The sequence below is a fragment of the Mus musculus genome, chromosome 4, assembly GCF_000001635.26.
Source record: "Mus musculus strain C57BL/6J chromosome 4, GRCm38.p6 C57BL/6J".
NCBI classification, from domain to species: domain Eukaryota; kingdom Metazoa; phylum Chordata; class Mammalia; order Rodentia; family Muridae; genus Mus; species Mus musculus.
In genome coordinates, this window is record NC_000070.6 from 83,446,337 (window position 1) to 83,460,734 (window position 14,398).

Here is a 14,398-nt window from a genome sequence, read left to right on the forward strand (position 1 = left end):
TGGAACAGGAGAAGGCCCTTCAACAGGTCCAGGCTGCTGTGCAGGCTGCTCTACCACTTGGACCATATGACCCAGCAGATCCGATGGTACTTGAGGTGTCTGTGGCTGATAGAGATGCTGTTTGGAGCCTCTGGCAGGCCCCTGTAGGTGAATCACAGAAAAGACCTTTGGGATTTTGGAGCAAAGCTCTGCCATCATCTGCAGACAACTATTCTCCCTTTGAAAAACAGCTCTTGGCCTGCTATTGGGCCTTAGTGGAAACTGAACGTCTGACAATAGGACACCAAGTCACTATGCGACCTGAACTACCCATCATGAGCTGGGTACTATCAGACCCTGCAAGTCATAAAGTGGGACGCGCACAGCAGCAGTCTATTATCAAATGGAAGTGGTATATACGTGATCGGGCCAGAGCAGGTCCTGAAGGCACAAGCAAGTTACATGAAGAAGTTGCTCAAATGCCTATGGTTTCTACTCCTGTTACAATGCCATCTGCTGCCAAGCATGCACCTATAGCCTCATGGGGTGTTCCCTATGATCAACTGACCGAAGAGGAGAAGACTAGAGCCTGGTTTACTGATGGCTCTGCACGTTATGCAGGCACCACCCAGAAGTGGACAGCTGCAGCATTACAACCCCTTTCTGGGACAACCTTGAAAGACACAGGTGAAGGGAAATCTTCACAGTGGGCAGAACTTCGGGCAGTACACATGGTATTACAGTTTGTTTGTAAGAAGAAGTGGCCAGATGTACGATTATTCACTGACTCATGGGCTGTAGCCAATGGATTGGCTGGATGGTCAGGGACTTGGAAAGATCACAATTGGAAAATTGGTGAGAAAGACATCTGGGGAAGAAGTATGTGGATAGATCTCTCAAAATGGGCAAAGGATGTGAAGATATTTGTGTCCCATGTAAATGCTCACCAAAAGGTGACTTCAGCCGAGGAGGAGTTCAATAATCAAGTAGATAAGATGACCCGTTCTGTGGACAGTCAGCCTCTCTCCCCAGCCATCCCTGTCATTGCTCAATGGGCACATGAACAAAGTGGCCATGGTGGTCGAGATGGAGGTTATGCTTGGGCTCAGCAACATGGGCTTCCACTCACCAAGGCTGACCTGGCTACAGCTGCTGCTGATTGCCAGATCTGCCAACAGCAGAAACCAACACTGAGCCCCAGATATGGCACCATTCCTCGAGGTGACCAGCCAGCAACCTGGTGGCAGGTTGACTACATTGGACCACTTCCTTCGTGGAAAGGACAGCGTTTTGTTCTTACTGGAGTAGATACTTATTCTGGTTATGGATTTGCCTTTCCTGCACGTAATGCCTCTGCTAAAACCACCATTCACGGACTGACAGAATGCCTCATCTATCGTCATGGTATTCCACACAGTATTGCTTCTGACCAAGGAACTCATTTCACAGCCAGAGAAGTACGACAGTGGGCTCACGATCATGGAATTCACTGGTCTTACCACATTCCCCATCATCCTGAAGCAGCTGGGCTGATAGAAAGATGGAATGGCCTTTTGAAGACGCAGTTACAGCGCCAATTAGGTGGTAACAGCTTGGAAGGCTGGGGCAGAGTTCTTCAGAAGGCAGTATATGCTTTGAATCAGCGCTCGATATATGGTACAGTTTCACCCATAGCCAGGATTCATGGGTCCAGGAATCAAGGGGTGGAAAACGGAATAGTTCCACTTACTATCACTCCTAGTGACCCTCTAGGAAAATTTTTGCTTCCTGTCCCCATAACTCTAGGTTCTGCTGGCTTAGAAGTTTTGGCTCCAGAGAGGGGAGTGCTCCTACCAGGAGCTACAACAAACATTTCATTGAACTGGAAGCTCAGACTTCCCCCTGGTCATTTTGGGCTTCTAATGCCCTTAAACCAACAGGCTAAAAAAGGAATAACAGTGTTAGGAGGGGTGATAGATCCAGATTACCATGGGGAAATTGGATTACCTCTTCACAATGGTGGTAAGCAAGATTATGTCTGGAGTGTAGGAGATCCCTTAGGGCGTCTCTTAGTACTACCATGTCCTGTGATTAAAGTCAATGGGAAACTACAACAGCCTAATCCAAGCAGGATGACAAAGGACGCAGACCCATCAGGAATGAAGGTATGGGTCAATCCTCCAGGAAAAGAGCCAAGACCTGCTGAGGTGCTGGCTGAAGGTGAAGGAAATACAGAATGGGTAGTAGAGGAAGGTAGTTATAAATACCAATTAAGGCCACGTAACCAGTTGCAGAAACGAGGATTATAAAGTAATATGAATGCCCATTGTAAATTTACTAATGCGTTTGCGATTGTACGAGGGATAGTTATATCATGTTAGGCGTATTTACAACCTTGTTATTGTTTCATGTGAACATGAGATATTATTTGTGTCAAGTTGACAAGGGGTGGATTGTAGTGGCTATTCCTGGTTGTCAACTTGACAATATTTGGAATGAACTACAATCCGGAATTGGAAGGCTCACCAGTGACCCTTATCTGGAGGCTTGGAGATCCTTATCTGGATCTTGGTTTGAAGATCTTGAGCCATAGTGGCTATGGATTCCAGAAGATTGAATCTCCGAGTTAAGGAACACACCTTTAATCTGGGCTATGCCTTTCATCTGGGATTAAAGGTGTGGTGGAACACACCTTTAATCTGGGCTACACCTTTTGCTGGAGACAATATAAGGACATTGGAAGAAGGGAGTCTAGCTCGAGCTCTTGCTCCTTCGCCTGCTTGCTGCGTGAGACTGAGTAACTGCTAGATCCTTGGACTTCCATTCACAGCTGCGACTGAACAATTGTTGGGAATTGGGCTGCCGACTGTAAGTCATCAATAAATTCCTTTACTATTTAGAGACTATTCATAAGTTCTGTGACTCTAGAGAACCCTGACTAATACACCATCTTCTGCTTCCCAAGTGCTGGAATTAAAGGTGTGCACCACTGCCATCCAGTACCAGAATTAGAATCTGAAGCTAAGAAATAACACTCTAATCTCGGTACATGTTAAAGTTTTTGCTTAAAAACAAAACAAACCTGTTGACCTGTTGTCAAAAAAAATGTGGCACTGTTCTACACTTTGTGTTCACACTAAAGTGGCACACATCCTACAGCCTTCCAAAACCTGGTGCTTACTGAGAGATAATAGATCAATGGGGCAGACAGATCTTTGCTTACATAGTGACAAGACTTTAAAGGAACCAGGCATGGTGGTTTAATGCCTTTAATCCAGCAGTTGGGAAGGAGGCAGAGGCAGGAGGATCTCGAATCGAAGTCCAGCCTGGCCTACAGAGTGAGTCCCATGGCAGCCAGCGCTGTGTGTAATGAGACCCTGTTTTAAACACAGACACACAGTATCCCAAGAATAAAAAAGAGCTGCTACACAGGTGAAAAGTGTGGTGTCTAATCCCCCTACACACCCCCTCCCTGGGGGAGGAACATCTTTTTCTCTGGGAATTTGAGTATCTGTGTGTGCTGTGGCATGTGAGCAGAGAAAGCTGGTGTGTGTGTGTGGGGGGGGGGGGGCGTCTTCCAGTGTCATCAGGTTTGATGACTACTGGTTTCAATTTCACTGCTTCTGCTCCAAATGTTTATTAACCACTATGATAACCCTTCTAGATGGCAACCATGCATTTAATTAGTAGGCCAGATTGTATGTGACTGCACACAACCTTTTCTTTCTGTTCAAGTTCTAATAACAATGCTCTATACTTGCCCTTCCCCCAAACAGAACTATTATAGAGTGGTCAGAGTCCCATGATCGAGGATATGGAAAATTTCAGACTGCTAGAATGGAAGATTTCACATTTAATGACTTGCATATTAAACTTGGCTTTCCTTACTTATACTGTCACCAGGGAGACTGTGAGCATGTTGTTGTCATCACAGACATAAGGTACGTGACATCATTCAGAATATTTTACCTTGAAGATGTCTTTTTAATAAAAGTGAGTTGGGGGGAGGAGGAGGATAGCTGCATGCGCTGGCTGGAGTGGAGAGGCCAGGGGACTATGCGGAAGCCTCGCCTGGCCTGGCCCCATGTGGTCCTGACAGTGAGCTCAAGTAATCACACTTGTCAGCATCTACTTTTCTGTCTCTCTAACAGTGCAAAAGTGTAATTTACCAGCGTGGTTCACAAATGTATACTTTCTATGCAGCTGGAAATGGGAGACAAATTTTTAAGGAAAACTTACACTAGACATGCTAGTGTGGGCCTATAATCCCAACACTTGGGAAGCAGAGGCAGGCTGATTTCTGTGAATTGTAGGCCAGCCTGGTCTATGTATCATGTTCCAAGTCAGGCAGAACTACATAAGAGAGAGGATTGAAATCCTATAATTTTTAAGTTTCTCAATTTAATCGAAAGCTTAGTCCTTCTATAGTGGGAAGTTGAATAACCAATTTTCAAACAATTGAGTAGTTTAGAATTGAAGGGCTGAGGAAATGGCGCACACACACAGGCATGTAGAGAATCTTGTGCACCTACCCCAGACCAGACACAGAGAGCCCAGAGAGCATTCCACAAACAGCACTGCTGTGTTAAACTCTGATGGTGGAATACATTCAAAAACAAAACACTATATGCAGGAATTCTTAGAATGTCACAGCATGGTAACAAAGGGAATTGAGAAATCAGCTCTGTATTCATTCTGAAAAGCTCTCTGGGCAAAGTGTTCAGTGATGCAGGTGATTGCCTGTTAGTCAGCAAGCTAGACAAGGCCTCTGCGACTAAGCTACAGCCCCAGCAGTGGGTATTCTGTAAGATACTGCCTGCGTAAATGACAGGTCAGCCATGTTGCAGTAATGTTGCTGGAGAGCAGGTCGAGGTGCATTTCAGCATCTTCATGTGTTTTCCTCATCAAAGGCTTGTGCACCATGACGACTGCTTGGATAGAACACTGTATCCCCTTCTTACCAAGAAGCACTGGCTGTGGACCAGAAAATGTTTTGTCTGTAAGATGTATACAGCTAGGTGAGTGACGCTTTTTTCCTTCTAAACACCCTGGTTTTCACAGTAATTTAGTACTCTGGAGGTCTGTAGATTTAGCCGTCATGGTTTTATCTCCTAGAGTCAGTGTTGCAGTCAGTGCAGTTTGCTTAAAGTTAGCATATTGTTTTGTACAGACTTGAACCCAGAGCCAGCTGCCTGCTGGTGAGCACATGCACACTAGGTTATACAGGGAAACACACAGGAAGTGCAGAACAGACTTGGCGGCTGTAAGGAGCCGTGCTTCTTGCCTGTCATTACAAAATCACTTTTATCTCAGTTTTCAATACAGAAATAACCAGCATATATATAAAGCCAATTAGAAATTAGGTTTTCTGTTTTGATCAGTCACTGTGACACAGATCTGGGAGGCAGGAGGAGTTTGAATGTAATGGACAACAGGATACAAAGTGAAAAGCTGGAGCATAGGACATGGTAGAAGGCTCACATGTGCAGGGGGCATGTGCAGAAGGCATGTGCAGGCTCTTTAGTCAGTCTTGACTAAAGACTCAGCCCCTTTAAAAAGGTCAGGTCTCATGTAGCCTGAGCTGACTGTCCTCCTCAAACCTTGAATTTCTGCCTTCCCCTGCTGATTCTTATTATTAATCAGAGCCCAGAAGTTTGGAAACTACTCAGAAATAGTTGAGTATCTTCAGTTGGCTTTGAGTTCCATATCATAGTATTTATCTAAAGGATTAGGAAAATAGAAATGATACCAAAATGAAAATCCAGAAATTGGTTCAGATTTTCAGAAAAGACTAAAATAAGAGAAACTTACTAAAGATTGTGATTTCATGTGACCAGTGACATCCGAATGTATGAAACAATCTCAGGTGAATAGGATAGCCCAAACTGCCATGATTTTATCCTCAAACTCAATTAAAATGCCTGCATTTCCAAACTGACCAGTCTTGGCTAAATTAAGAATGATACACAGTATCATGGCCCCTGTGCAGGGATGTCTGTTTCATTGGCACAATAAGGTGAGATGTAGCCTTGAATCATCCGCTACGTTGTAAAATAACTGGAAGAGCATGGACATGGTCACTATATAAAGAATTCTATACACTATATTCTCTCTACATATATATACTCTATACTAACAAATATGTGTAAGTTTGCCTCATTTTAAAGTATCTGGGTACATGGGCACGTGCTTATAACCCCAACAAGTGGGGCAAGAGGACCGTGATCTTAAGGCAACTCTGGATCACATCACTAAGTTAAGGAAGGCCGTTGGGGTCTGGAGCAAGGAAGCGAGGGAGAACTTAAAGGACAGTTTTTCGGGCACTTTAGTGTGTGTGGAGCTTTCTAACAGGTCATTTCCTTATCTTAAGGAGGAATCTCAGGTCAGTGTGCAGCATTTCTTGTTGGTGTCCCTACTGTGTCTGCTGAGGAGGTAGTGAGAATGTTCTTTATGTACTGGTGTAGGACAGTGGTTCTCAAGCTCCCTAGTGCTGTGAAACTTTGATAGAGTTCTTCAGGTGGTGGTGACTCCCAGCTATAAATTTTTGTTGTTGTTGCTAACTCACAACTGCAATTTGGCTACTGATTGTGAGTCATAATGTAAATATCTGATCTGCAAGAGAACTTGTTATAACTGCTATGTGACCCCTATGAAAGACAACCACTATTAGAAAACACTAATCATAGAATGTTGAAGCATTAAAAAAAATGCTATAATATACTTTTTCGTTTTTTTTTACACTACAGATGGGTGACGAACAATGACACCTTTGCACCAGAGGACCCATGTTTCTTTTGTGATGTTTGCTTCAGAATGCTCCACTATGATTCCGAAGGCAACAAACTAGGGGAATTCCTTGCTTATCCTTATGTTGACCCAGGAACCTTTAATTAGTACCAGATATTTCCTACTACAGCTTAGTTAATTACTATTACATTATTTATTACAAGGGGTTGTTAATGGCGTTTTACTTAAGTTGTTTATGTTACTGAGATGTAGAAATGCTTTTCTGTATTTTGAATATATAAACCTTGTCGGAAACACAACTTCTGATTCTTTTCTCCAAGTCCTATGCATTCTGTACCCTGAGTGGATTTTGATAATGATAGAATGCAGTTAATAATGCATCTCTTATGGTAGTCTTTTTAAAGAAATCTTTGGAGGATGTGAGAGCTAGCTACACCTTCCAAGGTAAAAACCCTTCAAATATCTGTAGTAAGGAGAAATTTAAAACAACTTATTTGTAGTCACAATTTAACATTGGACAGACATTAAGCACATGAGATGACAATGAATCTAAGACACACTCAGTATTAGTGAGGCCTTGTTTCTTAACAGAATCAGAAAGATAGATGTACTAAGTTTAGAATATCATTTAAAGCCATGGCCGGAGAAAACACTGGCAGACTTTACATTACCACAGGCATACCATGAAGCTTGGCTCACTTTCATAATTCTAAGACAAAAAGCTTTTTCCTGGCTCAGCTCTTCCATCCTTCTGACCCCTTATTACAGCAAAGGCTTCTCTTTCTGAGCTATAGAAAAGAACACTTCTAAACAAATCTATCAAGATAGTTTGTGGAAACTTTTGGGGTACAAAATTAAGATGTAGAATAGTAATATAAAGTAGACTTTGAACTATTACTTTCTCTGTCCTAGGTTTAAATTAAATTCAGCCGAATCCTACATTTCTCTGGATGGTTAAGAACAGTTATCATATAAATAAACCAATGAAGCTTAAACATCTGTTTAAAAGATTTTGAAGTTTAAAAGAAGGTGAAGCACGTGTCATGGACATAATGTTACACATCCAGTTATGGCGACTGACGTGGAGCTGACAAGTGCCTGCTTGTGGTATGTCTACAAGGATTCTCACTTAATGCTGTAGGCAACACAGGGTACTATCTCCTTGCCAAGGCTAACTCACATTGTGCCCAAATTTCTTACTTTGTTTTGAATAGTGCTAAGTACCCTGAGGATTCTGCTGCATAATCACACATTCATGATGAATGGTTTTACAACCCCCAGATTATTATTGCAGTTCATGTGGGTCTTGTACTAATGATTGTACTCTCAGAAAGTACATTCCAGCAAGTTTCCCCTAATAACACACATAATGCCAATTACCCCGTTTTACTAGACAAAGATGACAGATAAACATTACTCTATGGAATCCTTATTTATTTATTGAGAATGCTATTCTACTTCTTTTTCACCAAAAGTTCACATACCTTCCATTTCTTTGATGGTGAAAATGAAGAAAGGCTAGCCAAGTTACTGCAATTATCACTTATATTTACTCACTAGTTCACATCAAAAGTATTTCAACTTTATAAAGTTTACAAGCTATAAAGTCCCCGATTTTATGCCAATATCAATCTCTTAAATATAACATCATGTGTCACTTTAAGGACATAGGTAAATATGAATGGAACAACTTTGTCAGTGAACATCCCTGTGGATACACCTGCATGGAAAATAGCTATTTCCTCAAGTGTCTTGCTTATGCTTCACAATTCTTTAAGAATGATTATACTTGGCAGTTTTACAGCACGGGGCAGTCACCTCTAGTATCTGTTGGAGAATTACGTGGCACAAATTTAAGCACATTTTTTAGTAACTCTCATTTCTTAAGGGTCTCAAGCTACAATTTAGCTATTTGCATATTCTCTGAGCAATGGAATAAAACTCATTCATTGACGCCGTCGTTCTGCATACAGGATGGCGGACTTGCCTTTACCTGGCATCTCTACTCAGGTAAGTTGATATGAGTAGGAACATTTTTAGTGTATCACATCACAGCCTTGGTAACTTCCTAACTAGAATAGCAAATGTGGTCAGATGAGCTCTGGCCGAATTGTTTATACATACAAGCTTACAACCAGATTTTCTCATTAGGGGGATATCTGAAGTTGATCCAAGCAGCTGAGAAATCAAAGTAGGTATCCATACATGCACATTATACATGCATACTCTATTCACAGTGGGAGAGGTGGCTATCATTCACTAGATCTCTTAGGTCAGCCATTGTTGTTATCAGAGTTTTGAGAGTGATAGCTTGTCTGTGAATTAGCCTTATAGACAGAGTATTCCAAATTAAAAAAAGCAGCTGTGCTTCAAAATGAACATACATGGTCAGAGCAAGGCAGCATCCCATAACTTAGGAGTGCCATTAATGTTCTGAAGTTGGATGTTCTATAACTTAACACCTGTGGCTAGGAAGAAAGGGAAGTCAACACAAGGCAAGTGGCAGTTCTCTCCTGAGCTTCCTACTGCATAGCTCCTGCATCTCCTAGCAGGGTCTCAGTGACAGCTAAGGAGAACACTACTACTTCCTTAGCAGGAAATCCAGAATTCCTTTAGTAATAATAACTTACTAATAGAGTTTGGTAGAAAAAACTTTAATTAAAACAATTTACACATTGACACTTATGGCTTAACTAGAATAATTTTTGTCCAAGTTAAAAATGTACTAAGGACAAAGCAAAAGACTGGTGTGTATATAATGTACAGCGTTTGCTCAAAACAGTCAAGTTGTAAAAGTCCAATTATTGAAGTAATTTTTACATAGATGAAAATAATTATCTGAGAAATCAAGAACATATTTAATCACATCGCACAAAAACCCTGGTATGAAGTCACTTTCCAATGGAATTCCAAAGCCTAAGGATGAACTATCCTGCCTGATAAAAACCAACAGCTGGCCTGATCGCTCAGAACACCTGTGACATGTCCTCCCTAGACGGGACAGAGTGATAGTTCATGTTTGTGTGTGTGGACTATCTGGTTACTACCTTAGAGCAACTGATGTATCCTCTAATATGTCTGATAGAAAAACTAAAAATCCCATTCCAATATGGCCATGTTTTCAATTAAGCTAGTTTCCTTATTTATCATTTATCACTTACAAGCATCATGGATTGATTCTAATTAAAAAAAGAAAACACACACCTTAATGAGTGACTTTCTTAGTGAGTGTAAGATTCAAAACAAACTAGTTTTAGCTTTTTGTGACTAGTAGCTATAAAGGATTGTAGGTGGACTTTCTATATGTAGATATACCAGTCTGTTCTCTTTAGTTCTAATGCCACTGAAATCCCAGTCCTAAAACTAAATTACTTTGGAAAGTAAACAAATTTGTACCTTCTATAACAACCTGGTGGCTATCTAGCTGTCATACAGACTACGCATTATTACAAAGAGGCAAGCTAACGTAGCACAATGGACTGAGGGTCACTTCTGATAAAAGAAGTGAGCACTTAGAAGTAACATTCACTTTATCAGCCATAAAAATGCTCAACTTCTAAAAAACCCATAACAGTGAAAAGACAGTCTGCTAAATCCATATCTGTAAAAACTATGCACAAAACCCACGGTATTTGGGAAAGATTTATACAAGTAGCAGTTTTAAAATATAACTGCCCCACTACCAATTACACATTAACATACACACTAACTGAAAATACACTGCAGTCATAAAGCAGGCTGACCTTTCTAAGTAGGTTTCCCTTGCTCTTAAACTAAACGACGGAGCTGTTAATACTGCACACGGAAAATTAGGAATAATTGACTTTTACACAAATATAAAGGGTTTTTCTTTTCCCCCAACTACTTAAACATCAAAACCTATGCTTATAAAACTTTAAACCTTTCAGCAGCCTAAGTATTTCAAATGAAGTCACTCACAAGACTTCTCACACTCTTTACATCTGAAGTCTGCCGACCTAGTTATCTAGTGTAGACTCTTTCAGAGATATTTCAGCCTCTCTCTCTTCTCCAGGTGGCCTAAAATAAAGGGAGAAAAAAAGAATGTCATTACAACTAGGCTTGGGAGTTTTCTCTTGAGCAAACAGGGCATTAAATCTATGTCCTGTTTAAAGAAAGACAAGACCCACAAAACACACTACCAAAGTAATGCAGATATGGTGAGATAATCCCTAGGAAGCAGTCTAGGTCTGGCGCTAACTTCTGTGATAACATAAAAACTGTTTTCCTTCATTGAGTTCCCACCGAGAACTCAATAGGGCAATTTAATTGTTTAATCTGTAATCACAAGACAGCTGTGCCTGGAAGACTGCTATAAGTTCAAGGCCAACCTGTGCAATACAAGGAGACCTTGTCTCAATAAACCTTTTTAGGGTGTTGGAGATGAGATGGGTTCTCGCTCATTAGAAAGCTCCAATTTTCTGATGGATAGATTAAACATAGAGCTGTAATCACTAACACACATCCAGTTCTTCTTCCTGCCTTTTTTATTCAAAACTTTTTTTAAAAAACTAGTAATGCTGGGACTGGAGAGATGGCTCAGCCTTTAAGAACACTGACTGTTCGTTCTTCCAGAGGTCCTGAGTTCACATCCCTGCAACCACATGGTGGCTCACAACCATCTGTAATGAGATCAAGTGAGATCTTGTCTAAAAGGAGTCTGGGGGGTGGGGAGGGGCTGAAACAAAGCCAAAACTATCAAAGTAGAACTATCACCTGGTGTAGAGGTTAGTGATAGTGAGTCCCTACAACGGTTGGGTCTCAAGGGGAAATACAAAATACACACTTAATACTATTAACTTCTGGGCTTTACTGTGCTAAAATCATGAATAAGAAAAAAACATTAATGATTGTTCTTCCTAAGTCTATGTTACAGACTGCTGTGAGCTGCTATATAGTTGCTGGAAATCAGCCCCAAATCCTCTGAAGAGCTAGTACTCTTAACATGTGAGCCAGCTCTCCGATGAGAGAGCTGAGTCTGGCTTTAACTCTGGGCCTGCTCTAACGTGCCTTACTTTGTCTTACTGCTGGCCTCGCGGCTGTCTTTGCCGTCTTCGTTACTATCACCATTATGCTGTGGATGATTACTCTCTTGAGCATCAGATCCACCATTTAGGCTCTTCGTACCTTTAGAATGGAAAAAACTGTTAGCACAATACAAAATAACACACTAAACCATCTTAAAAAGTCAAAGCATGGCCCTCAAGGTGCTCCTGCTTCAGCCCCTCAATCAATGATTAGGTTCAAGTCATTTCGGACAACAATGAAAAGTTGGACTACCGATTTGTACCGTTAAAGTCTAGAACATTTTTTTAATGGACAGAGGACTTGACTTACTAATCTCATTACATTTAGAAAAAATGTTCAATGGTATAACTCTGTAGTGCATCTTGTGTGTAGTTTTGGGGTTTTTTCCCTTTTTGTTTAATTTTAGAAGAACCAAATGTTGCATTAATAGTATTTTAGGGCCTAATGTGCTCTAATGTCCAGATGACAAGCTTGGGCATTTCCCTATAAAACCCTCTAATCTCTTAAAAAAAAACAAACAAAAAAACCCTATTAAGTAAGTGAGAGATTTTTGTTGTTGTTTTGTCTTGAAAGATAACATATGCCTGTTAAAAGTGTTCTTAACGTTGAATTGGGGAGGCTGGTAATGGTATTCTATCCTTAGGTAAATCCTGAACCGGAATGTCTCAAAGTTTTTGTTTTGTGGACTTTTTTTTTTTTTTTTTTTTTTTTTTGGTTTTTTGAAACAGGATTTCTCTGTATAGCCCTGGCTGTCCTGGAACTCACTTTGTAGACCAGGCTGGCCTCGAACTCAGAAATTTGCCTGCCTCTGCCTCCCGAGTGCTGGGATTAAAGGCGTGTGCCACCACACCCAGCTCGAGTTTATTTTTAAATATACTTGAGTTCACACAAAGGCTGTACAAGACCACAGCATGTACATATGAAGCAGCAGTTTATCCAACACATTTGGAACCTGCAGTGTTGTATCTTGACTATAGGGCTCAATTTAATATGCATCTTAAATGCACTGCCGTCATGGCAGTTTTATTCATTGACACGTACAAAGCATAGCATAGGTGTGTCAGCCATCTATTTGGATAGTCTGCTATTGACTGTCATCACTGTTCCTGACTCCATTTAGATGTTACCTCTCACTAGCCAACCGTGTTCTTACAGCACAGTAGAATACAGCTTGTATCAACAAACACAATACCACTCCCAACCGTGTTCTTACAGCACAGTAGAATACAGCTTGTATCAACAAACACAATACCACTCGATTAACAGTGTATATAACATGCTGGGGGTTTAAGTGACATTGAAAACATTGGCCACAATACCTATTGGCTCTGATCAGAAAGAAAGCAAGCAACAGCATTTTCAGCTCTGCCTAGGATGCAGCAATTCTGGTCATATGCTAACTATACGTTGTATTTTTTAGCTAAAGCAAATGAGGGAGGGAGGGAGGGAGGGAGGGAATTGGCTGGTTCTCTAACATTCTGATTTCCCTCAAGAGTTAACAAATGTTTTTGTTAGAAGTTTCCTTCATAAAGCTCATCATAACATTCTTACAGGTCATATACAAGTACTCTGTGTTAATGGCATCCCCATTGCTACTACTATAATATTTCAAGGTCAATGGAGGTACAGTGTAGCCTTACTGAGAGAGGTTCCTTCATTTCTAACATTGACAAAAACCATTTAGAAAAGCAACCCTGGCAAACACCTGAGGCGCAAGCATGACAAGCATCAGCTGAGCGGACGGATCACCACATACCTGTTGGTTCCTTCTCTAGCTTTTTGTTTGGCCCTTTCTTCCCCTGATCTTTGGTTTTATTTGCTTCCTCATGCTGTCTCTGTTCAGCAAGAGATTTGTTCAGCACTTGGGTGATGACTGAATCTCCTTCACCAACCAAAAACATATTCTTAAACTTGTTATATAACATTGTAGACTTTTCCATGATAACTTGACTGACTTTGAACCGCCGTATCTGAGAAAACAGTAGTCATAGTTATTGTCCCTAATTGATTGAAACTTTGGTGAACTGAGAAACGATGTTAGCGTTGCAGGCGCTGAGGGCACTTACTTTCTTCAGGGTTGTGATCATCTCTGTGTGTTTCTGAGCTTGCTGCATTGTTACCTGAAGTGAAGCGAGTTCATCCAGGGCCTCTATGCATCTGTTCACGTCCTTCATGACAAAACAGCAATTTCATAACTGTTAATCACCAAGGCAGCCATGGAATCCACTTCTGACCATCTCAAAAGCTCTTAAGGTGGTACAAAAATGGCCAGGTATTGTTCCTTTTATCTTAAAACTTATATACTTAAGTCATGTGAGAAAATATATAAAGCTATTAAAGCAGTGCATTTTAAATGAGATTAAACACTTACTAGATTATCAATTTTGAGTGAATTTTTAATTTCAGCATGTATCCTTTGAAGTCGAGAATCCATTGATGTTTCTATAAATTGAAATATGTGAAAAACAGTAAATAGTTTTTCTCCACACCATGTCTCTGTACAGTCTAACATATAAAAGTAATGGTGGTTATAAAAATTTTCTTCATAATCTTCGAGAAACCCATATAGATGAACAGTGTAAAAAGTTATGCTAATTTTCTTTTCATATATGGTTCCAAGAAGAAACATGCAGCATGAAAGCACAAA

At 40.7% G+C, this 14,398-nt stretch overlaps 2 protein-coding genes across 14 annotated transcripts in view; one reads left to right on the plus strand and one right to left on the minus strand.

The window, feature by feature from the left end:
• Positions 1–14,398, plus strand: part of Snapc3 (small nuclear RNA activating complex, polypeptide 3) — a 57,309-nt gene that overhangs the window by 30,626 nt on the left and 12,285 nt on the right. For 5 of the 13 annotated variants that reach the window (XM_011250134.3, XM_006538369.4, XM_017320455.2 and 2 more), the window contains exons 7-10: positions 3,735–3,899; positions 4,869–4,976; positions 6,705–7,812; positions 13,827–14,023. In XM_011250134.3, coding sequence (XP_011248436.1) covers positions 3,735–3,899; positions 4,869–4,976; positions 6,705–6,852 — 421 coding nt within the window. In that variant the 3' untranslated portion in view covers positions 6,853–7,812; positions 13,827–14,023. Of the gene's footprint in view, positions 1–3,734; positions 3,900–4,868; positions 4,977–6,704; positions 7,813–13,826; positions 14,024–14,398 lie in introns of those variants that run through there. The other 8 variants (NR_152449.1, NR_152448.1, XM_006538370.4 and 5 more) reach the window with 5 other exon arrangements.
• Psip1 (PC4 and SFRS1 interacting protein 1) overlaps positions 9,344–14,398 on the minus strand; it is a 30,784-nt gene continuing 25,729 nt past the window's right edge. Inside the window, exons 12-16 of the mRNA NM_133948.6 lie at positions 14,123–14,193; positions 13,818–13,919; positions 13,508–13,721; positions 11,739–11,850; positions 9,344–10,743 (exon numbers count right to left, since the gene is read on the minus strand). Coding sequence (NP_598709.1) covers positions 10,683–10,743; positions 11,739–11,850; positions 13,508–13,721; positions 13,818–13,919; positions 14,123–14,193 — 560 coding nt within the window. The 3' untranslated portion in view covers positions 9,344–10,682. The remainder of the gene's footprint in view (positions 10,744–11,738; positions 11,851–13,507; positions 13,722–13,817; positions 13,920–14,122; positions 14,194–14,398) is intronic.